Source organism: Apis dorsata, unplaced genomic scaffold (genome assembly GCF_000469605.1).
Source record: "Apis dorsata unplaced genomic scaffold, Apis dorsata 1.3 scaffold_129, whole genome shotgun sequence".
NCBI lineage: Eukaryota > Metazoa > Arthropoda > Insecta > Hymenoptera > Apidae > Apis > Apis dorsata.
The window spans coordinates 307,617-331,355 of record NW_006263422.1 but is presented as its reverse complement, the minus strand read 5'-3'; the positions used below and the strand labels follow the sequence as shown (position 1 = coordinate 331,355).

General features: G+C 25.9%; 4 protein-coding genes and 1 long non-coding RNA gene across 9 annotated transcripts in view; 2 read left to right on the top strand and 3 right to left on the bottom strand.

The window, feature by feature from the left end:
• The window catches only part of LOC116185210, an 11,242-nt gene extending 273 nt beyond the window's left edge, over positions 1–10,969 (bottom strand). Inside the window, exons 1-3 of one of the 2 annotated variants that reach the window (XR_004150007.1) lie at positions 10,815–10,969; positions 10,329–10,429; positions 9,922–10,104 (exon numbers count right to left, since the gene is read on the bottom strand). This is a non-coding gene — a long non-coding RNA (uncharacterized LOC116185210). Of the gene's footprint in view, positions 1–9,921; positions 10,105–10,328; positions 10,470–10,814 lie in introns of those variants that run through there. The other variant, XR_004150006.1, reaches the window with a different exon arrangement.
• LOC102673801 (transmembrane emp24 domain-containing protein 7-like) lies at positions 450–2,021 on the top strand. The gene is made up of 3 exons (XM_006612888.2): positions 450–831; positions 1,015–1,251; positions 1,331–2,021. The coding sequence occupies exons 1-3, from the start codon at positions 676–678 to the stop codon at positions 1,544–1,546; spliced, it is 609 nt and encodes a 202-aa protein (XP_006612951.1). The 5' UTR covers positions 450–675; the 3' UTR covers positions 1,547–2,021.
• LOC102673937 (CDK5 regulatory subunit-associated protein 3) lies at positions 2,731–5,865 on the top strand. Its single transcript, XM_006612889.2, has 9 exons — positions 2,731–2,886; positions 3,060–3,234; positions 3,341–3,579; positions 3,650–3,920; positions 3,989–4,119; positions 4,193–4,456; positions 4,540–4,751; positions 4,824–4,995; positions 5,079–5,865. The coding sequence occupies exons 1-9, from the start codon at positions 2,881–2,883 to the stop codon at positions 5,148–5,150; spliced, it is 1,542 nt and encodes a 513-aa protein (XP_006612952.1). The 5' UTR covers positions 2,731–2,880; the 3' UTR covers positions 5,151–5,865.
• On the bottom strand, positions 5,445–7,782 carry LOC102674068. The gene is made up of 5 exons (XM_006612890.2): positions 7,403–7,782; positions 6,294–6,525; positions 5,940–6,104; positions 5,724–5,833; positions 5,445–5,646 (listed from the first exon to the last, which is right to left on the bottom strand). The coding sequence occupies exons 1-5, from the start codon at positions 7,539–7,541 to the stop codon at positions 5,480–5,482; spliced, it is 813 nt and encodes a 270-aa protein (XP_006612953.1). The 5' UTR covers positions 7,542–7,782; the 3' UTR covers positions 5,445–5,479.
• Positions 10,970–15,245: 4,276 nt separating the features above from the next.
• Positions 15,246–23,739, bottom strand: part of LOC102673149 — a 51,209-nt gene continuing 42,715 nt past the window's right edge. For 2 of the 4 annotated variants that reach the window (XM_006612884.2, XM_006612882.2), the window contains exons 2-3: positions 16,674–18,206; positions 15,246–16,231 (exon numbers count right to left, since the gene is read on the bottom strand). In XM_006612884.2, coding sequence (XP_006612947.1) covers positions 15,898–16,231; positions 16,674–18,121 — 1,782 coding nt within the window. In that variant the 5' untranslated portion in view covers positions 18,122–18,206 and the 3' untranslated portion in view covers positions 15,246–15,897. Of the gene's footprint in view, positions 16,232–16,673; positions 18,207–21,463; positions 21,623–23,739 lie in introns of all 4 variants that reach the window. The other 2 variants (XM_031509160.1, XM_006612883.2) reach the window with 2 other exon arrangements.

Genomic DNA, 23,739 nt, shown 5'->3' with positions numbered 1-23,739 from the left:
GGTTTTAGAATTATGCAATACATGCAGTGGAAATTATTTAAAATTCCTTTAACTTATCCTTTATATTCTTTAAATTCATGGATAATTAAATATATATATTTATAACTTATAAATATTATACTAATAATAAATTATATCACAAAGTTATATGTTAATTATATTTTTTTTACATTTTTAAAATTATACTTTAATCATATCAATAATAAATATATTATCAATCAATAATTAATAATTAAAAATTAACATTTTTATTTTTTGCATCATTTTTAAAAAAAAATTGTTATTATATTTATTATAGTTATATTTCTTCTATAATTTAATTTTTTATTCATTTGTATTTCCAAATATTGATAATGATATTTAAAAAACATTTTATCTTTTTATAAAAATTTTCGTATTCTTTGTATATCTTTTTTTTTATTTAATAAATTTATTTTGAATTTTTTAAAACATATTTAATGTGAAAACATTCTTTAAAATCTGACGTCGTCGCAGTCAATTCCGTTTTAGTGGCGCTTCTGTCGTATTAACATGAACAGTATCCGGCCACGTTAAAATAGCTTGTTTGGTTATAATATTAGCGGCGATTTTGATCAATTAATTAAATATTGTGTTTTGCAATTTTTCTCAAACTTAAATGTGAATAAGCTACAAGAAATAAAAATTTAACGAAGAATGGACTACTGGTCGATTTGCTTGCTATTTATTTCGCTATTTGGTACGATATTACGTACTGGTGGTGTCGAGCTATCCTTTGAACTACCTGACAATGCGAAACAATGTTTTTATCAGGATATTGAAAAAAATGCAACAGCATTATTTGAATTTCAGGTACATAAATATTAATATAATTTTATTAAATGAAATTTTTTTTAATAGCACATAGTTGCAAATATATGAGAAATTAATTTACTTTAATATAATAACCATATTTATAATTGTTAATTTAATATTGAAAATCAATATGTTTAAAAAAATTAAATATATTTTTTTAAAAATGAATGTTTTTTTTAGGTTGTGACAGGTGGACAATATGATGTAGATGTAATTTTGGAAGCACCAAATAAAGAGATTATTTATAAACAAATAAAAACGCAATTTGATTCACATCAATTTACAGCATCTATGACAGGAGCATATAAAGCTTGTTTTAGCAATGAATTTTCAACCTTTTCACATAAACTTGTTTATATGGATTTCAGAGTAGGTGATCAATCATCACTTGGAGAACATGTAACTGTTATGACTCAGGTAATATAAATTATTTTTATATTTTTTAATAGAATTAAATAAATTTAAAATGTAATAAATATTATTTTAATATTTCTAGATGGAATCTTCTGCTCAAACAGTACACAAGAATCTAAATAGCATTTTAGATTATCAAACACATCATCGATTGAGAGAAGCACAAGGTCGTAAACGTGCAGAAGATTTGAATACACGTGTACTCTTATGGTCCGTTATGGAAACTATTACAATCTTAGTTATATCTGTGGGGCAGGTGTATATCTTAAGGACCTTTTTCACAGAGAGAAAACGTTAATAATGTTTATTAGTGTATTTGCGAATAATAATAATTTTTTTATTCGCAAATTAAACAATTTATCCATCAAGTGAATGTGAAACATCATCATACTTAATATTTCACAAGTTCCACCAGTTATGGTGCCATGTTAAACTGGGCCAGTTGTGTATTATGTCCATGTTTATTTTGGACTTGGAAATACAATTTCAAACAGATGGAATAATGTAGCAGCAGAAACTTGCAGTTTACTAAATTATGAGGATGTTGTGTATGCGCGTTTATGTGTGAATAATTTGAATATTAAGTTATAAAAGTTAGAACTTTTTAATAAGTACTTGCTCTAATATAAGCACTAATAAAAAATGTGAAAATAATTGAACTATCTTCTAATAGTAAATCTTTATGTTATAACTGTATTTTGGCATTGACAGTGTAACATTGCCATGAGAGACATTTTTCTTACTATAATAATAAATTAGAATATTTGCGCGTATGTATGTGTTACTTTCTATAATTACTTTTCCCATCTTATTTTTAATTGATACTTAGATATTAATATAATTGTTACACATATATTTAATATATTGTATTTATGTACGTATATAAATATTTTATTTAATGTATATTGATTAAAAAATAAAAAAAATTTAAAATTTGCATTTTCTATAATTAAAAAAATATGTATAATAATAAACATTTTTAGAAATGTAATAAATTTTATTTTTTAATTTCAATATATATTATATATTACATTTTTTTATAGAATCATAAAAATTTATAATTTATAATGAATTCTCTCTATAAATATTTTAAAAATAAAATATATGAAATTTTTTATTCGATATTTTTTTTGGAGAAAATTAATCATTAAGCATAAAATTAACAATAAATAAATATTAATATATCATACATGATTATTAATTTTTTCTATACTGGCTGCTATTTATAAATATTGACATATAGATATGATGATGGAAAATATTTATCCGATAATGAAAGCGATATTTTCAATACACGTCACAAAAATATTAAAAAACAGAATTTACGAAAATTTGTTTTATTATTTAAAATATTAACATTATTATTAATAGTAATATTATTAATATTAATTATTAAAATATATAATATATATAATATATATAATATATATTTTTATACAGTAATATAATTGATTTAAATTTTATTATTACGGAAATACGTAATGTAAGTATTCTTGAGATTGCCGGTAGAGCAATTTATCTGTATATTCAATTTTACATGGTGATAGTAAAAAATAAGAAACAACAGCTGTTATAACCTGTCAAGAAAAAGACGTAAATAAATTTTATCAAAATTGTATAAAGTTTCATATCATGGAGGTAAATTTTTTAATTTTTAAATATCAAGGCTTATATTTATCTTTAAAAATTATCATAAGCCTTTTATTTTATTGAATATTGCATTTATTTAATGCTAATAAAAATGTTATATTTACTTACATATATTTTTAATTTACACAATTTAAATTTCAATCAATGCTATATTTTTCCAGGAACAAGATATTCCTATTGATATTAATAGTGGAAAATTATTAGAATGGTTAATTAATAGAAGACATTGCACTAAAGATTGGCATGTAATGGTTTTACCAATTAGAGAAAAAATTAATAATGCAATACAAGATATGCCTATTCATGAAGGCATTGCAAAATTATTATCTGGTTCATGTATGTTTAATTATTATTTTATTATATTTATAATTTAACAATATATATAATTATATTATAATATTTCTTTATATATTCATTTATAATTTAATTTATATTTTTTCAGATATCAATTATTTTCATTGCTTGAAAATAATAGAAATTTTAAAAGAAACTGAAGCTGATACAAAAAATGTATTTGGCAGGTATGGTTCACAAAGAATGAAAGATTGGCAAGAAATATTACGTTTATATGAAAAAGATAATATATATCTTGCAGAAGTTGCACAAATACTTATAAGAAATGTTAATTATGAAATTCCAAGTACTAAAAAACAAATTCAAAAACTAGAACAAATACAAGTTGTAAGTATTTATTATTATTATATATTATTTTGTATATTATTACATTTTTATAAGTAAATTTCTTTAATAGGAATTAGAAAAAAAAGAAGCTGACTATAAAAAATCAGAAAATATTGCTAGATCAGAATTTAATTTACTTTGTAAGCAATTAGGTATTCCTGGAGAACAAATAAAACAGGAATTAACTGAGAAAGTAAAAGAACTTCCAGAAATTTATGAAAAAATTGCCAAAAAAATAAAATCATTAGAGAAAGTTGTAGAATTTTATTGTGCTTTTGTTAATTATACTCTTGGTAGACAGCATGATGGTGGTTGTGTTCCTATGGTAAAATATATAATTGGTATGTTAAATTTAAAGAAATATATATATATATTGTTATACATACTATATATATTATAAATTAATTAGATAAAGGAAATACTACAACATATGAATGGATTTATGGAGAAGCTCCACTATCAGTTAGTGAACCATCTTTAAATATAAGTTTAAATAATGATGATTTAGAGAATAAGAAAATTGAAGATATTGATAACATTGTATGTAATATTAATAATATTATAAAATATATAAATAATTATAAATCTTTTCTTAATATTTTCATAAATTCAGGGAATTGATTTTGGAAAAATTGATATAAACAGTGGCATAAATTTTGAAGATATAATGTTAGAAGGAGGTGAAATTGATTGGGGTGATGAAAATATAGATGAGGTTATAGAAGATGAAAATATAGATTATAATATTTCTTTAGAAGAATCTGGTATAGTTGTAGAAGCAGCTGGTCATGAAGGTGGAATTGCTACTGGTAGTAAAGCATATACTGTTCTCGACAATCCATCAACTAGAAATGATTTTATTAATCAGTTATTTGAGGTATGTAAATTTTGTATTTTTCTTGATTAATATATATTCTGACACTATTTTCTAAATTATTTTTTTTATTTTTTTTTTTACAGTTGGAAGCATTTCTTAAAGTACGTTTATATGAGTTTAAAGGGGATGATAGTGTAAATTTTTTAAGCTTTAGTCAATTACAAGATTCATCTTCTATTGTTCAGTATTCTACATTGGAAAATACTCAAAATATGTTAGATAATGTTCAAGTTGTTTTATCTGAAATTTTGGATACTAAAGTTCAACACTTACACAATATTAAACATTCTGTAAGGTAAATAAAATATATAAATATTATATTATGTTTATATAGTATTTTTACAGAAATAAGAATTTGTTTTTATAGATATGTAGACGTTTTAACTTCATCATTGAAACAAAAATTAAGCTTAGTTGAAAAAATGATAATTTTACAAAAAAATGTAAAAGAAAAACGAGAAAATTCTGGTGAAGATATTAATTCTATTCGACCTTATCTTCAACTTCTTATACAAAGAACAAAGGAACTTCAAACAGAGGTATTTAAAATAATACTCATTGCATACGAATATCTTATTACTATATTATTATTGTATTATTATCTTTCTTATTTTGTTTATAGATCGAACAAGATATTTCAAAAAAATATAAAAACAGAACTGTGCATTTAACTGGAAGTATAAATATGTTGTAAATAATTAAAAAACAAAAATAAACGAAATATGTCTATTGTAAATAAGTTTTTATTACAAAATAAAAAAAATGTATAGTATTATTTAATGATATGTAAAGAAATTACTATATTTTCTAACATCTTATTGAATGCTTAGTCCTTTGAAAACTAATAAAAATGAAAACTAAAAAACTATTTCGATATATATTATTTTGTTGATTTTATAATTTCATAAAAATATTTGTACGTTTTGTCATAATAAATACAGTACTTACTGAAATATGTTTCTTATCTTTGGTATGAACACAATATTAGTAATTAAGTACCGTTTCACAATTTTATGCCAATAATTACATAATCATAAAAAGATTTTGTACAAGTCTCCAAGGTGAAGAAGTGCATACAGCTTTGGTTGTTGGACAGGGATAACGTTTTAAACATTCGGCGAATGAACGATCACATTCACATAATCGTTGAGCACATGATCCAGAGCCTCCCCAGCTTCCATGTTCAACAGCTTTAATGCAAAGAAAAATATTTTTTAAAATAAATATAATTATAAATCGATAAAATAACGCATTCAATGAAGCTAACCGCATACTGGTTTGTGACCACGATAACATCTCCAATAATATGGTATAAAGTATCCTGAAAATACTGGACATTCTGTAGCGTCATAACACCAATCGTGCATTTTACAACATCTAAAAAAAAATTATTAAAATGTTTAAATTATGAGACTTATTTCTATGAACTTTATTAAAAATAAAAAATATATATTTCGTAAATATATTTATGTATAAAATTTACCTATCTATTCCATCTATTACATATCCTGAGCCCAAAAAACCGCAATAACATCCATATCCTTTATAAGCTAAAGGATTACATCCAGTAGCGCATACTACCATGTTATATAAATGTATAACACCTCTCTTAAATCTTTTATGTGTTAAACTTTGTTCATTATACATTCTAAAATAATATAAATTTTTTAAACAATTAAAAATTATATATTTTTCTTATGAAATAAGATTTACAATTAAAAATAATATATTTAAATTGAATAATGTTATTAAAATAAATATTGCTAATAAAAATAAATTATATAATATTTAAATAATAAATAAAAAATGTAAAAGATATTAAAAAGCACAAACATACAATATTCGATTATTTCTTGTATTATTGTATATAAAATTAACAGATGGAAATTCATGTATATAAGTATTTTCCTTTTGAATAGATATTGAATCCCATCTCTCATCATTTTGTTCAAATTGAAGAGTTTTTTTCCTCCAATTGTTTTCTATATAATTGGATGATGGTTTATTTTCATACAACTTATATATTTCTCTATTTCTAATTAATTTCTGAGTATTTGGAGTATTCCTGGCTATAATAAGAATATTTAGTAATAAATTAAAAATTCTAATAAAATGAAAATAATAATATTAAAAATTATTAAAAATTATTATTAAACAAACCATAATAATCGTAATGATAATAATTTAACTATATCAAATCATTTAAATAACTTGTTTTATATTAAAATTTATTTGCACATGTTTGACATTATCTTCAAAATTAACTCTTCATTGCACGAAACATGCATAATTTATGGTCATTATAAATTTATTCTACCACCAAATTAGTTTTCTCTCTAAAATTATTCTAATTTTTTCTAATATACCTTATTTTATACTTAATTTCATGCTTTGTTGTCATAATTTTTATATGATTTCTATAAATTTTATATTTTTTAAAAATTTACATAATAAAATATATATATAAATAAGTTAAAAAAATATTAATATATTTTTTTAAAAAATCTAATTATTGATAATAATAATTAGAATTTCTAACGAATCAATTCTTTTTTTCTTGATCTATTTCTTAATTTGAAATCGAACGAAAATGTATTTTTTCAATTGTTCTGTTCTTTTTTTTTACGCTTACTGCATCACGATCTCTAAAAATGAGACATACTTTTGTCTACAATGACTTCAATTATTGCAGTCATTGGAAAACTCACTTATCAATTATTAAAAACTATTAAGACAACCGTTATCTTATTTTACAATTTATTAATTATTGTATTTTTCATTTTTTTTATAGATAAATTTTTATTGCAAAAAATTGTCATTAAGTCATTCGTTACGATCTATTTAAATTATAATTATGGCAATTTAATTTTTTTACAAATATATTTTAAAATTTACTATTTTAAATAAAAATATATAAAATATTATACGATATTAGTTCCAACATACCACGACTTTCGTAACAAGGGATACATGTTACGAGTATCACAAGGGATAGAAAGATGAGGAAGATTCTTCGATGATGTATCATCCATGGCTTATCGAAGCCATGAAAAATGAACACAAGGATGATTCTTTTACGATTCATCGAGTATATGTTTTGTCAGCTAAGAATTCTGAATTCATTCAACATGTTATGATTTTTGAGTTCCGATGCCGAAGAATCGTAGCGTTTCATTCGTGAATGCATTATCTGTTACATATTGCCAATCCAATTGGAGGATACATTTTTAAAATTCATCAAACATGAGAAATTACTTGATAAAGATAATTTCTTAGCTTTCTTTTATTATACAAAATAAAATCTTTTTAAATTTTATTATAAAATTTCTTTTTCTTTTATAGAATTCAAGTATTTTTGAAATTTTTCAAAAATTTTCAAATTTCATTTAAAATTCATTTAGGGTAAATTTTTAATTTTTATATTTCCATCATATAAATCTAATCCATTAATAATCAGTCCAAATGAATCTTTTTCATAAATATTTAGAAATATTCATATCCCACAAAATATTTTAAAATATTTGAATTTCACTATCTTTTCTCTCAAATATTATTTTCTTTAATATAGTTGAAATTTGATTCACACACAAGTAACTTTTATCAACTGGTGTCGCACAATATCCGTTTTTCTCCAAAAGATAGAAGCCGAAGTTCTTGTTGTTTCGTCAGGAGAATCAAACGAATACTGATCCATCGATTCCCTCCACGAGGAATCTAAAAAGGAAACCTACTCCTTCTTACCTATAGTATATACTACATTTGATGACCCGTGTTCACCGTTCTGCTGAAACTCAGTGATCCCGAGATTGTTTGTCAGAACTCGCAACGAAACACTCGAGGAATAGCACGCCAACTAATCTTCTTCATCCAGGTGGAGAGATGCTTAGACGCGGTCTGAGAAACCTACTGTTATACTTTCGACGATTTCCTTGAAACGGAGAATGCTCGAGATGCCACATTCACCTTTTATTTCGCTATTTATTAAACATTTATTCATTTCTTCACTTTTTAATCAACTACATAATGAAATGTATGATGAAATTCTGTTGTAGATAAGATCTAATTTTGAAGTAGTCCAGATCTTTCCCAGAATAAACTCAAAGATTAAAAGATAGATATAAATAATGATGTATATATTTTATTTAACTGTTCTCTCATTATTTCTTTAAATAAATTTTCTTTAAATTAATATATATTTTTTTAAAATACGAATTAAAATTATTTAAGAAATTTCGTAAAAAATATATATTTATATTTGTTCAATAAAATTGTAAATGAAAATATTAACTATTTTTAAATTGTATAATAATCATAAAATATTTTTATTTAAAATCGGTCATGTTACAGTGATTAAGCATCGAAAATAATAAATTTATCAATTTGACCGACTAATCGATGTAGTTCATAATCGTAAAATAGTAACATCCAACTGGTTGGTATTTACTACTAGTAACTATAGATACACACATAGTAAATGTGCTACGATGAATCTAGCGGTACTTGCTGTGAACAATAAATGTTTGATAAAATATTTAAAAAAATAATTATTTTATTATAAATACAATGTTCTAATTCAACAAAATGAATTATATCTATGAATGATTATTTTTGATATTTATAACTCATAATTTATTATGTATAACTTCTTGCAAGTAATTATCATGAACAAATTTTATCAAAATTTTATCAAAACAAATAAAATATAAAATATTTTATATTTTTCAATCTATTTTTATAGTTTTAAAGATATGCAATATTAAATTTTCTTTACTCTTATTTGACTATTTGCGCGAAATTTAAACAAAATATAAGCGCTTCAACAATGTTTTCAAGATTTTAAATCCGATTTCAAAACCAATCTTGCTACATCATGTAGAAAAATAATCATGAGACGAGATTCGCTCGCAGGAAATTGCAAGATCGTACTTGTACCGATAAATAGAACAATGGCCTCGAAGAATGAACGCTTTGGATAGTTTTACCCGCGTTAAGTATCGTTTGTCAGTGTTGTTATATCATCTTTTGAATTTTTTTGAATAACAATCTTTTTGAATTTGATCAATCCGTGAAAAAATGATTTATAATCATTTGATGTGATACGACGACAACAATAGATTCGAATGTAGTCATTTAGTATTTTTTAAAAGTGCTGAAAAACGTTATATAATAATGAGATTGAAATCAAGTATTGAAACAAAATAATTAAATTTCGTTTACTAAATTAATTAAACCACTAACTAAGAAAAACTATTATTTCTTATTTATAGGATAAAAATTTCATTTGATAATTATTTTAACAAAGAAATAGAAAAATGTTTTAAAGAGATTCTCAAAATTTCTATTTTGACTTTAATATAAAATTGGAAAATTAACATCATAAATTTTCTCTCTATTAGAACACTTTCGCTAATAAAATAATGTTAATTGCTGTTCGAAGTTTGACATTCTTTCTAAAAAATATATACCTGTTTACCTTTATCTTGTTTCGAGTTTCTTCATAGTAAGCAAACATCTATTTTCGTGCAATGAAATGAATGTTAAAGGTCCACGAAGCGAACATCATGAGAAATTATTCTTTGAAGAATGCGAATCAAAAGAAAGCACCAATTGTTGGTGGCACGCAATCCATCCATTAAACGTTGCACAACCTAAAAAGGTATGTTATTTGTTAGTGAACAAAGCCAAACAATTTACGAAAAATGCATTTGTTTTTATCTCAAAACTGTTAAAAAGTTATCTTTATTTAGAATATTAATAATCTTTTAAAGATTATTATCTTTTATTTTCTCTACATAAATCTGTTAAAAAATTATTAACTGAGATAGTTAAAACATTATAACTGTAAATTATAAAATTAACTAAAATTGCTTACTCTTTTTAAACATTTTTCAGATCATGATCTTTCTTGAAAAGATTTTAGGCAGCCTAAATATGTAAATTAGACACTAGTTACCGCTCTCAAAAGTAGACCATCTGTGAAACGAAGTGTATCGTAATATAATCTTGCCAAGCGCATCGAAACTTCGCTCATTTTATCTAGGATTCGAGGTAGGTAAGCATAATAGAACAACATAATTCTAACGCCATGTTATCGTGGAACAAATTGTATACTTTCACCAACAATGTTATCAACCGAAATATAAAAAGGTGAAATATTGAGGACGAAATAAAAATTTGAGTTATTTATATAAAAATTGAACTAAATTTTTATATAAAAATTTTTCAACTTTCTAAAATAATTCTAAAATAATTCTTGTATATATTATAATTCAAATAATTTAATATTGTGTATAAAAAAATGAATAAAAATTTATATAAATATAATATAACATGATATCTGCAATCTAGTTTTACTTACAGGTTGAAACTCTCATCAACAAACCTATCAATCGACCAGAATGCTCGATTGGTTACCGGAAGAAGTACGTCAGCTTGATGATTAATTGTAACATAAAGATTATTCAATAATAACTTGAATTGGATTTAAATAATCAGGAAAACATTTTATAAAATGTATGACTACATAATTACCTAAAAAAATAAGAAATAAAAAAGTTAATACGGTTATCTTTTTTTAAAAAAAAAGAACAAAGTAAAAAAATTGAAATTTTGATTTTTAAATTAAGAAACTTGTATTTTTATACACATATCATGATGTCCTGTGATATTCCATGATAATATTCCATAATATTCATAATATTCCACAATAATATTTCATAATATTCCACAACGGATATAAATAAAATGAAGATCTAAAGTCTAAATGATCAAAAAAAATTTTGCTTAATTTAAATTAGCACTGCATACTTTTTAACTTGATATCGTTTTTCAAGAAACAATTTTTGTATTATTTTCAAGATAATGAATAGTTTTCAAAAAAAAATGTATGAAAAATGATTATTAAGTTTTAGCACAAGAAAAACTGTGGATTAATAATTATCTGCAAAGATTTCAACAAAAGTAAATTTTTAAAATCACTTTAACACAATGTTTAATAAATTAGAAGAGATTAAATCATAAAAAAAGAATTTAATATAAATGATATCTAAATAGATAAAAATAAAAAAATAGAAAAGAAATTTATTATAAATAAAATTTTACAGATATGGTAAAAATTACTATTATTTATATTTGGAGAACATATAGATAAACAAGAAGAGCAAATAATAGAAAAAGGACAGAAATAGGATAAAAATTTGGAAATCAGCGCCATCTCCAGAGTGCCGTAAATTAAACATGAAAATAAACAAAGAGAACAAATAATAAGAGAAAAATAAAGATAGAGATAAGAATTGACTACTAGTGCCATCTTTTAAATGCTAAATGTATCTTCGAAAACTACTAAAAGATGGCGATGATATTCAATTCCTTCTCTACTTTATCCTATTTACAATTAATATCTTTTATATTTCAGAGATGGCGCCAACGATCAATTGTACTCTATTTTTATCCTTTTCTAAAGCTTGTTTTCCTTATCTATTAGTTCTTTACGAGTTTCATTTGCGGCACTCTGAAGATGGCGTTGATGCTAACACTTTTATTCTATCTCCATCCTTTTTCAAATATTTGACTTCCTTGTCTTATACATTTAAAAAAACAGCTCCGATCTGAATATTTCTTTTTTTAATGAAATTTTTATTAATGTATTTGTGAAATAGATTATTATATTAAAATAATATTTAAATAAAATATTTAAAATATTCAATTACCTAATAAAATATTTAAAAAAATATAATTTTCAATATTTCATTAATAATTTATTATTTGTATAATTCATTGATGTAATATACGATTTATAATTTAATATTAACATATAAGGATTTTATTAATATATTAATAATTATTAACTTTTATTATTAAAATAAGTGAACTTTTTTAAATATAATTAGAAATGTTCAAAAACTCTTTTTATAAATATTAGAGAATATTTGATTATTTGAATTTTTTTTTCTAATCATATCCACATCATTGAATTAAAATATTAATAGTAATTATAAGGAAATAATATATAAGAAAACAAAATTAAATCAATCTAATCACTTACTTATGAAACTATTTATCTAACCTTATCTTTCTTCTTTTATTAGTTAAAAGTTCATTTAAAAGAGTACGAAAAATAAAAAATACATGTATATCTGTAATAGCTTATTATTATCCCAACCGACTCTTCTGTGTATTTACATAAAAAACGAGAGGTCGATCGTCAAGACTGAGCTGTAGATCACATAGATTACATTCGCGATCAATGATTTTAGGCACTTTGATACACGATTTCGCCATATTAAAAAGACAAAAATCACCAAAACGATCCAAATCACCAGACTAATCAAAAATACCTACTAGTTATAAAAAATACCACAAAGCCGAATGAAAATAATAGATTAAATGAAGAAATTGTCATTTGTCTGATCATTGTGATCGCATTGCGTGATAAAAAATTAATTTGGATAGGTTAACGCCGATTTAGATAATTATATTCAAATGTTTGTATATATATGAATATAAATACATATTTCTTGGAAAATATTAAATGAATCTATTATATATATATATATATATATACATATACATATATATATATATATGTATATATATATATATATGTAAACATTAATATTAATAATAATAGGAATAGAAATAATAATAATAATATTTATGAGTTAATTTATGGTGTAACGTCAATCGCGCTCTCATTTAATAGCACAAAAGAAAAAGAAAGAAAACGATCATATCGCATAGAAAGCGATCGAGGTTCACCATATAAAAAGAAGAGAAAATGAATCTATATAGCCTGTTTGAAGTTACAAAGCAAACACACAAGGGAAGAAAGCATTCGATCGTTCCATGGATATATATCATTTTGTTCTTTTGTGGAACTCATGAAAATCTTCGATGAAACATGATTTAAACAATTTTTTAAATTGATTTTTAAATTTTTTCTTACTTTTGACATCCAACACTTTCCGATTGCATAAAACAACATTCGATCGTAACAAAGAATAAAGATGGTAAAACGCAATTTTTTGAAAATCCTTTAACCAGACAATTTATTTTATGTTGTCTTCTTTTTACGTGACTAAATTTAAAATCGACATATTATTTCACAATCCAATATATTTGTATATCCCTGGAACAAGGGGCTTTCGTTACATCCCATTGAAACGCGCAAGAAACGCTATTCAACAAGAATTACGATCATTAGCTTACAATAAACTCGAATTACAGTATCAATCGTGAATTCGAGACCATGCTTTGTGTTGCGCATCAAAAATGAAGCTTTCTAGAGGCGATTCGATATTGCGTACGAGATATTTCAAAATAAGTATTATTTCTTATTTTTTTATTCATAAAATTTTATCTTTTAAAAAATTATATTATAAAAACTATTTTTTATAAACTTAAAAATTTTGTTTCAATTAATATTGTTATGATAAAATAAAGGGACTATTTAGAAAAATTGTAATAAAAACATAATAAATAAGAAATATAAAAGACTTATTTTGAAATATCCTTTATATAAAGAATCCTATAAAACTATTAAAAAATTTAAAATAATGATTTCGAATTAACAATCGATATCATTTTTCAATTTACTTTTACTTTAATTTCCAATTTATGCCCATACTTAGCTTTCTTCCCATCATTGTTTGACAAAAATCACAATGAATCTCTCTTTACAGAGAATTTCCGTTTAATGCGAGGAAACAAAGAAAAAGAAAAAAAAGAAAAAAAAGAAAAAGATAAAACGTACGCGAACTACGGATACTGCAAGTCCTAGTCTTCAGATAGGATAATAACCTAATTAATACTAATGTCATACGATTGTGCAACTCGTTTAAATAGCGTCGACGCCTATCGATAAATGCATTTTCCTGTCATATGATCGATAGCAAGAAACGATATCCTGTATCATTCTATCCATTTTTTCTTTCTTTTAGAATGAAATGTAACATTTTTCCTAACCTATTTCTATTTTTACGAGTGTATATTTATATTCGATCAATCGATATAAAATACTCGAATTATTCGATACAGAATCGATAAATGGCTAAATTAAGGTACAATTAAAAACATAAAGAAGCTTCACACAAATCGTTTAGAAACAATAGAAATAATTACTTTTTCACTATCTTTTATCGAATTTCATTAAAAGTGATAAATAGAAAAAGCCAGATTATTAAATCTCGCTTTTGATTATATTCCATTCTTTTTAATCATTCTTTTTCCTGAAATTCGAGATATATAATACAAAAAATTTTTTAAAATAATTGTTTGTTTTCGGTTTTTAAATTTTTTAAATAAATCAAACTTTCAAATTCCTATTATATTTTCGATTCACTCGAGATATTCGCTAATTCAGTTGATACATTTGAAAAATTTTCATTTGTTAAAATAAATTTCGATTATTTAAAAGTATTCAAATCAAAATCAACAATATTTATCAATAATCAAAAATAATTAATTTTTTTGTGACACTAAAATGCTGCTTTAATAATTTTAATTTTAATTTAATTTTCATAAAAAATATTCATACTTTTTGATCATGTTTTTTCAGTTTAAAATATTCGAATTAATCAAATTTAATATTCGAACATTTCCAAATATGTCAATAGTATAATTTAATGATATACAATACATTACAGATAAATGTAATATAAATACTAATTTTTTGATAAAATTAGATTATTTGTATGAACATGATCACTCAAAATAAAATATTTTATTTTGTGCCTTTAGTTTAGTTTGAAACGAATTTGTTTCGATTGCTCGAGTACAGGTATCTTCTATATGCATTCGATGATATTCGATTTTATAAGAAATATATCGAATGCATTCAAAGAATAATTAACTCAAGAATCGATTGATATCGCGATTATCTCGAAGGGCGTTGAGCAAAGACAGCATTCAATTTACAATTCGCGAATACGTTTCTTCATCTAGTGGCACAAATTGAAAAATCGTTAACGCTATCCTTATTCTACGCTTTATTCTAATCATTGTCGTATATTCCATCCGATTACACAGCCATTTCGTCCTCGAATGTGTTGGTCAACGAATGAATGCTTCGCGCTTTCCATTCAAGGATCTCCATTTATACTTCATTAGTTGTAAAATCAAAATATATGTTGTATAATTTTTAAGAAACTGCAAAATATCATTATTATAAAAAAAAAATATAATACTTTTATAGAAAGATTATTTTTAGAATAAATTTTTGGCATAGATCCTTGGTTTTAGAAAATATAGTAGAAAAAAAAAAAAAAAGATATTCAATTTTATAAAAATCCTTATCCACGAAGCAAACGCTTTCCAACGACCATTCAAGTAGCAAACTTGAAAAACTTCAATGAAAAAGGAAACGAGACGAACGAAGGAAATGATTCTAAACGATTTCAAGCTTCGTCGTCAATAGCACAGAGACTCGTTCTATCTTGTTTGCGCTAGCTTGGTCCAAAAAAACCAAGAGTTTCCAATGTCCTGGTAACCCTTTCGATTAATTGGTCTCTGTATCGCCATATCGTAGTATCCAACACGCTGTTTTCTCGATACTCGACGCAAGTTTTTCTCAACGATTTCACGCAATCGGCCCGATAATGCTGAAGTTGAGCATCTTCAGTCTCTATAGGATAACTGGTGCATCCAGCGCCCAAACAAGCTAAAGGAAAGTGATTATGCAAGGTTACCACCCTTTCCGGATTGTGGAAGCACTTGATATATTGATTAGGTTTGGTAAAGTTCTTCGAGCGATAAACATGCTGCAACATGTGCATATACCTGTGAAAATATAAAAAATTTTAAGTGAGAAGTTTAAAATTATATTTTTTCTGAAATTCATTTTTAGAATTTTTAAATTTTTGAAATATTTGAATTTTAAAACTTTTGAATTCCCAAACATCATATTATGATTCACTTTTAAATTCCTTGTTCTTTAAATTTTTTAACTTTTAAGAATTTGAATTTATAAATCAATTTAAATTCTCAAATATTACAAAATTTTTATTACAGAATTTTCTCAATTTTCAAACTCCGTTCAATTGCATTAAAATTTGCTAAAATTTTTAATAATAGAAGAAATTATAAAAATATCTAAATACAATTGTTTCAAAAAACTTTCATTAATTTAATTTTTACTTATGTTTACTTACTAATGTTTCTACTATAAATATTTTTCCAAGTATGAAAATACTTTATATTAATACTTTATATTAATACTTACTTTGGTATATTTTTGAAGTATCCATGAGAATGCAGCAAATCATCTAGGAAATATACGTTTCTCACATTATATGAGGCTCTTGTCTCATTTCTAATCTTAAATGCTTTTGTCAATACTCTTTTCATCAAATTCTGCCATGTACCATCTTTCACTGGCATTATTACTTCATCCACATCCAACAGAGCAATATATTCATATTCATACATATGTTTATATAAACAATCATTATAAGGAATCAATTCATTCTGTCTCTTATGATTGGTCTTTTTAGTCAGATACATATGTTGGAAGGCAGGCACATTAGGTTGTCCACCAGGAAGAGTTAATGGAGTAACATGAACTTTACCTAGTTTCTGATAATAATCCAGAATTTTGGTCACATTAGGATGAACCTGTAACTGGTAGAAGAAGATTTTGTCTGCACCTAATAGAGTAATTAACTCTATCCATTCAACCAATCTGACAGATAGATCTTCATGAAGAAAATCTAATCCTTTTACACAAACAGCAAAATCTTTTTTATATTCAGGCTTATTGTATATCACTCTAAGATTATTGCTGGGAGTTTCACATGGCTTTTCTACCATAGAAACTGAGGCTGGGGGTCCCTTCAACCAATGAGTTTGTGGGATTTTACAAGCAATTACATAAGGCTGATAAATTCCCTGTTTATAGTTGCCCCATTTAGGATACCAAATATATTTGTATTCTAAAGTTTCAACAATCTTGGGTTCCCTTTCCCCATCATACCATAATTGACAGTGAGTTTTTACAATAGGTTCAATTCTGTCAATCATTCCAACAATTCTAATTGCTGGACCTATTCTAGACAATTTTCTATGGTCATAAAAAGCACCAAATAATTGAAAGGTACCATTACTGGTTCTCATTGTTTGCCAGTAAACATTATTGAATTCTATATCATAGATGGAGGGATATTTTAAATTGGAACAACTATTATTGCCTTTAATCTTGCCCTGATTACCAGAATATTTGCTATTTTTATTCCAGTAAGATAAAGGAAGACTAGGTAATCTCTGTTCTATTTCTTGAATTAATTCTTCCTCTGTTTTCGCAGGTCTTTTGTCTAATAGTGGCTCTAAATCTAAAGGATTTCTGGTCGAATTGTTGGATATAGTGGTCAAAGTGGTTAGAAGACTTGAACCACCAGAATTCGAGAAACTGGAGTCTGCTGAGGATCTCTGCAACAAGTATCTGGATAAACCAAGACTCGAAGATCCATGATTGTTCAGTGTTTCATGTCGACTGTAGATATCGTCGATCAGCAATTCGTTAGTGGAATCCTCAGCCGTTGGTGTCTCTCTAAGATTGTTCTCCACGTGACGGAATTGTACAGCTGCGATCATTACCAGACCCCAGGCGAACACGAATATCAGAGCGCGTCTGGCGCATCTGGATCCACCGCCGCTACAGTTCTGCAACATCATACTGATCGACTAGCTGCGTATCGATCGGGACACGCTGCTTTTGTAGATCCAACTCCACTCACGCGGATGTACAACGATGCTGCGTCTGAAACAAAATTATTTATAATTGTTAAAAAAAAGTATTTTTCTATTTCTATATTACTATTATATGAAAATTGAGCAAAATTATCATATATCTTATTCAAATGATTATTAAATTCCTTTTTAATTGATTATTATATATGATTATGTATAATAACAAAGAAACAAAAGAGAAAATATACAATAGTGAGGGAAATATAATTTTGAGGGATTAATTAATTTCAAATGAGATGATAAGCTTCAAAACAATATTAAAGCTTAAAAAATTAAACTCTAAAAAACTAAAAAAAAATTAAATCATTAATAAATTTGTACAATTGAAAATCTATAATGTAAAAGAAGTCTCAATCTTAAAGGAAATCAAGATTAAAAAATTATGGAATAATTCTTGGAATATCTTTCACGAGCAATCGTATCTTTTCATGTGGAAGGAAGTCGATAATAACCGGAAGCATTTTCCCGACGTTTGATGCAACCGGCGAAACTGGAGGATCGTAATCGACGATCTTCCTTCTGACAAGTCGTAAAACAAGAAAGAAACAAGAAGACACGAACGAAAGTTCCTTTTATTATTGCTCCCATCTCATTGATGTCTATGATCTTCAACATAATTGCTCGTCCATCGAGGAAAATCTTTTCCTGTACGATCACTAAGATTAGACTTTATTACACGTGAAATCGTTCATCCAAAACGATATTACCATGAACTACATAAAGAATTAAAGGTCATACGACAAGATTATATTTCCAACATATGAATTCCATTCGATTATGATTCTGGTTTTTATTTTTATTATCCTTGGCCTTTCATGTATGGAATGGCAATAAGTTTTCCGTCTGATTATTTTATAATTTTATACAAAAAGCGAAAAACAAATTGGTTTGCGGATAAGGGGAGTAAAGCGTGTTGATGGAAAGCTTATCTGAAACGAGTCGACCGTGTCAAGGTATCAAGAACTTGTTGCGGTAGCTTTCACATTTAATCGTGTTAGCTTTTATTCGTTTTTTTATTTATAAACTCTCGGTGTAAGCGATGAGGTATGATTGGAATGACAAAAGGTGAATAATCAAGAAGAAATAAAGGGGGATATTTTTTATTATTCTTGTACTGTTTGTACTTTTCATTTTTTCTTATGCATATTTGTGTTTCTGTTTATGTATATAATTTATTATTAATTGATTGAAATTTTATTTGAAACAGTTTATATTATATATAGATATAGAAATAATTTGAACCAGTTAGGACAATTAAATAAGGCATAAAACTTCATAATATTTGTTTAAACTATCCTTTTTCCTCTTTCTCAATAAATTATGAAGTAAAAATCTAGTAAGTAAATAATAATCAATCATTCATGACTCAAATGTATAAAGAATATAAATTATTAAGATTAACAGATAACAAATTGTATCAAAATCTTTTTAATAAGAATACTCTCGATAAAAGAAATATAATATGATATGACCGAATTTATAATCGATATATCATTACATGCTTCGACATACAACATCTTTGTAAATACAAATAAAACGCAGTTAAGATAAAGAAATCACAGTAGCCACACAATATTGAATAGTATGGACAATATTGGAAAATCCTTAGTTGAAGAATCAAGTCTAACAATGGTTGATATATATATATATATCTTTTCACGTGTTTCTATTCAAACTGGCCTATCCTGATAAAAATTTCTTTCATATTCTACAACTTATATACTGTGAATCTGCAACTAAAACTATACTTTATCTTTTTTCTCCACAGCTATTGTATCAAAAGAACTTACATCTTAAGTTCTTTCGACCAACCATTCTCAATTGTTTTCGCTATAGATTATAAAACAGAGGTCGGTAACCTCGGAGGATAAGAGCAACATACAATAAAATTTCACACACGACAATTAAAAAACAAATCTAAAGAATACCTTGAACAAAAGGAAATTTCTTTTTTCCTTTTTCATCTTTTCAAAAATTCTCTTCTCGTCGTAATAATCACACGATATTTCTCTCAGATCAAGGAAAATTATCGAAATTATTCTATTCAAGAGTCTTTCTTTTTCTCTTTTTTTTTTTTTTCCTTCAAACTTCTCTCTATTCACCACCATATCTCAACGAATATCTCAAGTGAAGTAAACTTTGGAATTCGATCGATTTTACGAGTAATGGCTACGAATATCGTAAAAGCTAGCGCATTAACGATATCGTAACCGGTAGCGGATGGATACCGATTATGATCGGGAAGAGACTCCTCTGCCGGCCGAATCGTCGTCATCCAGCCTCTGCTGAGAAACAGTGAGACGCGCAGGCTCGGGATACGTGGAACCGGTTATGCTGATGGCAAACTGTTTTTCACCTTTTGCACCTCCCTCTACCTGGCCATCGCCCAGCACCAGCTCAGCAGAACACGTCGATGCTCTTTCGTCTAGCCCAACGCTAGTCCAACTTAAGTTCCAGGGCTTGGAGAAGCTTTGTCTGACGACGTGTTAACACGCACGCGGCTAATGGACAAATTGATTAATTTTTGTCTTCCTATGGGAAGGAATGTCTGTTTGGGAAAAATTTGAGAGAGAGAGAAAAATTGATTAGAGGAAAATATGTTTTCTTTGATAGGAATTATCTTAACTGCTGGTGGATGCAGGAAGAGAAGAGCATTCAAAGAACTGAGAAACATGAAAATACCTCTTAGGAGAAAGACAAAGGATTTTTTCTTAATTATTTTTTTTCATCTTCTATTTTTTTTTTTTATGAATGTGTTAATGATGACAAAGAATTGTTGAATATTTGCATTTGAAAACTTCCTGAAGCAGAGAAACTTGATAAATTTTTATGGATCTTCTATTTTTTCTTTTTTTTTCTTTTAAATAGCTTTTTAAATAGCTGTTGAATACAACTTTGATGCATCTTCTAAGTTGGAAACATGAAAAATTCAGTTTCCAAAGTATAATCTATTTTAATTATAGGTGTTCTCTATAAAAGAAATAATTGAAACGGATCCAAGTTTGAAATTATTTTAAAGCTAAAAATTAGAAAATACGATTTATCAATTGTTTCGTCTCCATATATCGTTTAATGAAATATTAATTTTTTTTTGGAAATCTTGTCTTAAAAATTCTCTCAAAAGTCATCTCTTTCCTCGTTCGATCACAAATTTTATTAAACGGAAACAACAGAGGATTGAAACCTCTAGTATCCAAGTATAGATTTTATCGCGAATCTAATGGAAAATTTCAAGCAACGAAGCGTTTCTAAACGAAATCGAATTACCAGAGAAAAAGAATCTGTGTCCTTCTTGGCCGATTGGATTAAGAAAACGACAATCGTCGAGGCGTTTCGATGAATGAGATATCGCGTGCAAGAGAAAGTGTCACGATCTTTCGCATGTACACCACGCGTATCTTTTAATAAACTATCTGTCCTTGCGATCTGAATAAAAAAAAAAAATACTTTTTTTTTATCGGAAAGTGACAGAACAGCGAAATGGCTCGTTATTTAGAAATAAGAGAAAAAAAGAGGGGAGGGAAAAAAATATCTATAAATAATCAATTTTCGATAGTTCCAGATCGAATTTTGAAATAGAGAGAAATCTTTTGGCGCGTGTTTCCATTTGGGCATAACTTGGAATCGATACGAGGAAATCGATCGAGCAAGCTTGTCACGAAAGCTGATTACCTTAACTCATTGCTTCCTAAAGTGAATGTGTATTGCATATGTATTGTCTATTTTTCTTTTTTTAGTTTCTTATGAAAGGTAGATATATCGACGACAATATATATTCTTTTCATTTTTATATCTTTTTACTTTTAATTCTATCAATTTTGCAATCTTTTTTTAAAATTCGATTTCAAGGAAAATATAATTTGTTATTTTAATTTTTATCTTATTCTATCTTTTCCCTATATAATTGTATAATATATCTAGTCTTTACGACATTCTTTAACGTTAAATAACGTTAAATAAGTGAGATAAAGTTTTATCGTCTAATTAACGATCGAAGGATCGTTCATTTTCAGGGTCGTGAATCTATTGAATGGTAAGCTTCGATTATTTTTTTTATTTCTTCGATAATTAGCGAGACCAAGGCTGAATTATAAAAGATCAAGTTCTGACTATATGAATAAGTGGAAAAATATTCATGGATAGAGGAACAAAGAGTGTTATTGTTACGAGGAAATTGTTAATTGCTTGAAAAATTAGAAGATATAGAAATTGATAACGTTGATCGGTTGCTTTTCATAAAATAACATAGAATTTATAATTTATACATATATATATATATAGGATGGAATTTTATTCTTGAAGGAAGATAAATTAAAATGAAAATAATTAAAGAAGAGAAGAAAAGAGAAAAACTAGGCCAAAAAAAAATAATAATCGAAAGGCTGTGAATATATATTCTTCGTTTGGAAAGTGTCACCCTGTTGCATGTTGGCTACGCAGAAACGTTAGTCACCACATGTTCGAGAGAAACTGGACCCAGAAGCTGTAAATTCGTCAAGGTCACTGACTGGGCGTGTCGTGACACAACCTCACGATAAGTCAATCTTTATTGGGAACGAGAGATCAGGACCTTATAGACTCTTGTGCAATCGTTGAGAGGCTGGAAGTCTCGATAATAAAAATACTTTGATCGCGAGACAAACAACTCTTTAAGTTTAGCAACATAAAATTTACAATTCAAGCTTTTATTATTTTTCAACATTTTTTAAAATATCGAACAATTTAATATGTAAAAAAAAAATAGGTTTGATCTTTGAAATAAACTAGAAATCTGCGAGAAATCGTGTGGAAAATTGTTAAAATTATTTTTTCGTATAATTAATTTTACGATAATAAGTCAATTCTCCAGGAATATTGTAATTTTCCTCCGAGTTTATTTCTAATTTATAATGGTAATAAAATGGTAAGGTAATAGATGATAGTAGAAGTACTGTTATGGGATATCGATCAAATTACTCTGATGCAGAAGATAGGTATAGCATAAGGAAAAAATGAAGATAATAATGATAGAATAAACCGGTTAATAGATAATAGGATAGGAGCTATATAATTTTTTTTTATATTTAACGAAATTATTAAATGATATAATTAAAATAATTTACAAGACTTATAAACACGATAATCCAAATTAAAATTACCTCTTTATCTTTATTAATTTTTTGAAAATAAACCTATTTAAACATTACTATAATATTACCTAACAAAATTTGTTACGCGAATAAAGAAAAATGAAAGAAAGAAATAGTTAATTAAAAAACGTTTCTCTGAAAGATTCTCTGAAATTACATTTCTACAATACAATAATTAATAATTCAATGATCGAAGATTAAACACAAGAAAAATCAAAATTGCTTGTAATTCGATAAACCAAATTTTTATCAATTAACAAAATTTCATTTCCTCTACCGCTGCTAAGTATCTTAACAATAATAAATAAATCGTTATTAACAATTTCATCCCCTCATATTATTAATAGCTACAAAATTTCAGAAAAACGATACTCGGAATATAACAGGAATCACGATCATCCTGCATCACGCAAC

Bases quoted from the DNA above. Each gene is read 5' to 3' on its own strand.
- LOC102673801 (XM_006612888.2), top strand. From the start codon at position 676: ATGGACTACTGGTCGATTTGCTTGCTATTTATTTCGCTATTTGGTACG. The intron at 832-1,014 runs GTACATAAATAT...TGTTTTTTTTAG, and splicing joins CAGCATTATTTGAATTTCAG to GTTGTGACAGGTGGACAATA. The intron at 1,252-1,330 runs GTAATATAAATT...TAATATTTCTAG, and splicing joins ATGTAACTGTTATGACTCAG to ATGGAATCTTCTGCTCAAAC.
- LOC102673937 (XM_006612889.2), top strand. The intron at 3,921-3,988 runs GTATGTTAAATT...TAAATTAATTAG, and splicing joins TATGGTAAAATATATAATTG to ATAAAGGAAATACTACAACA. The intron at 4,120-4,192 runs GTATGTAATATT...TCATAAATTCAG, and splicing joins TTGAAGATATTGATAACATT to GGAATTGATTTTGGAAAAAT.
- LOC102674068 (XM_006612890.2), bottom strand. From the start codon at position 7,541: ATGAATCGTAAAAGAATCATCCTTGTGTTCATTTTTCATGGCTTCGAT. The intron at 6,526-7,402 runs GTATGTTGGAAC...TTCTTATTATAG, and splicing joins CCCTTGTTACGAAAGTCGTG to CCAGGAATACTCCAAATACT. The intron at 6,105-6,293 runs GTATGTTTGTGC...ATATTATTTTAG, and splicing joins ACAAGAAATAATCGAATATT to AATGTATAATGAACAAAGTT.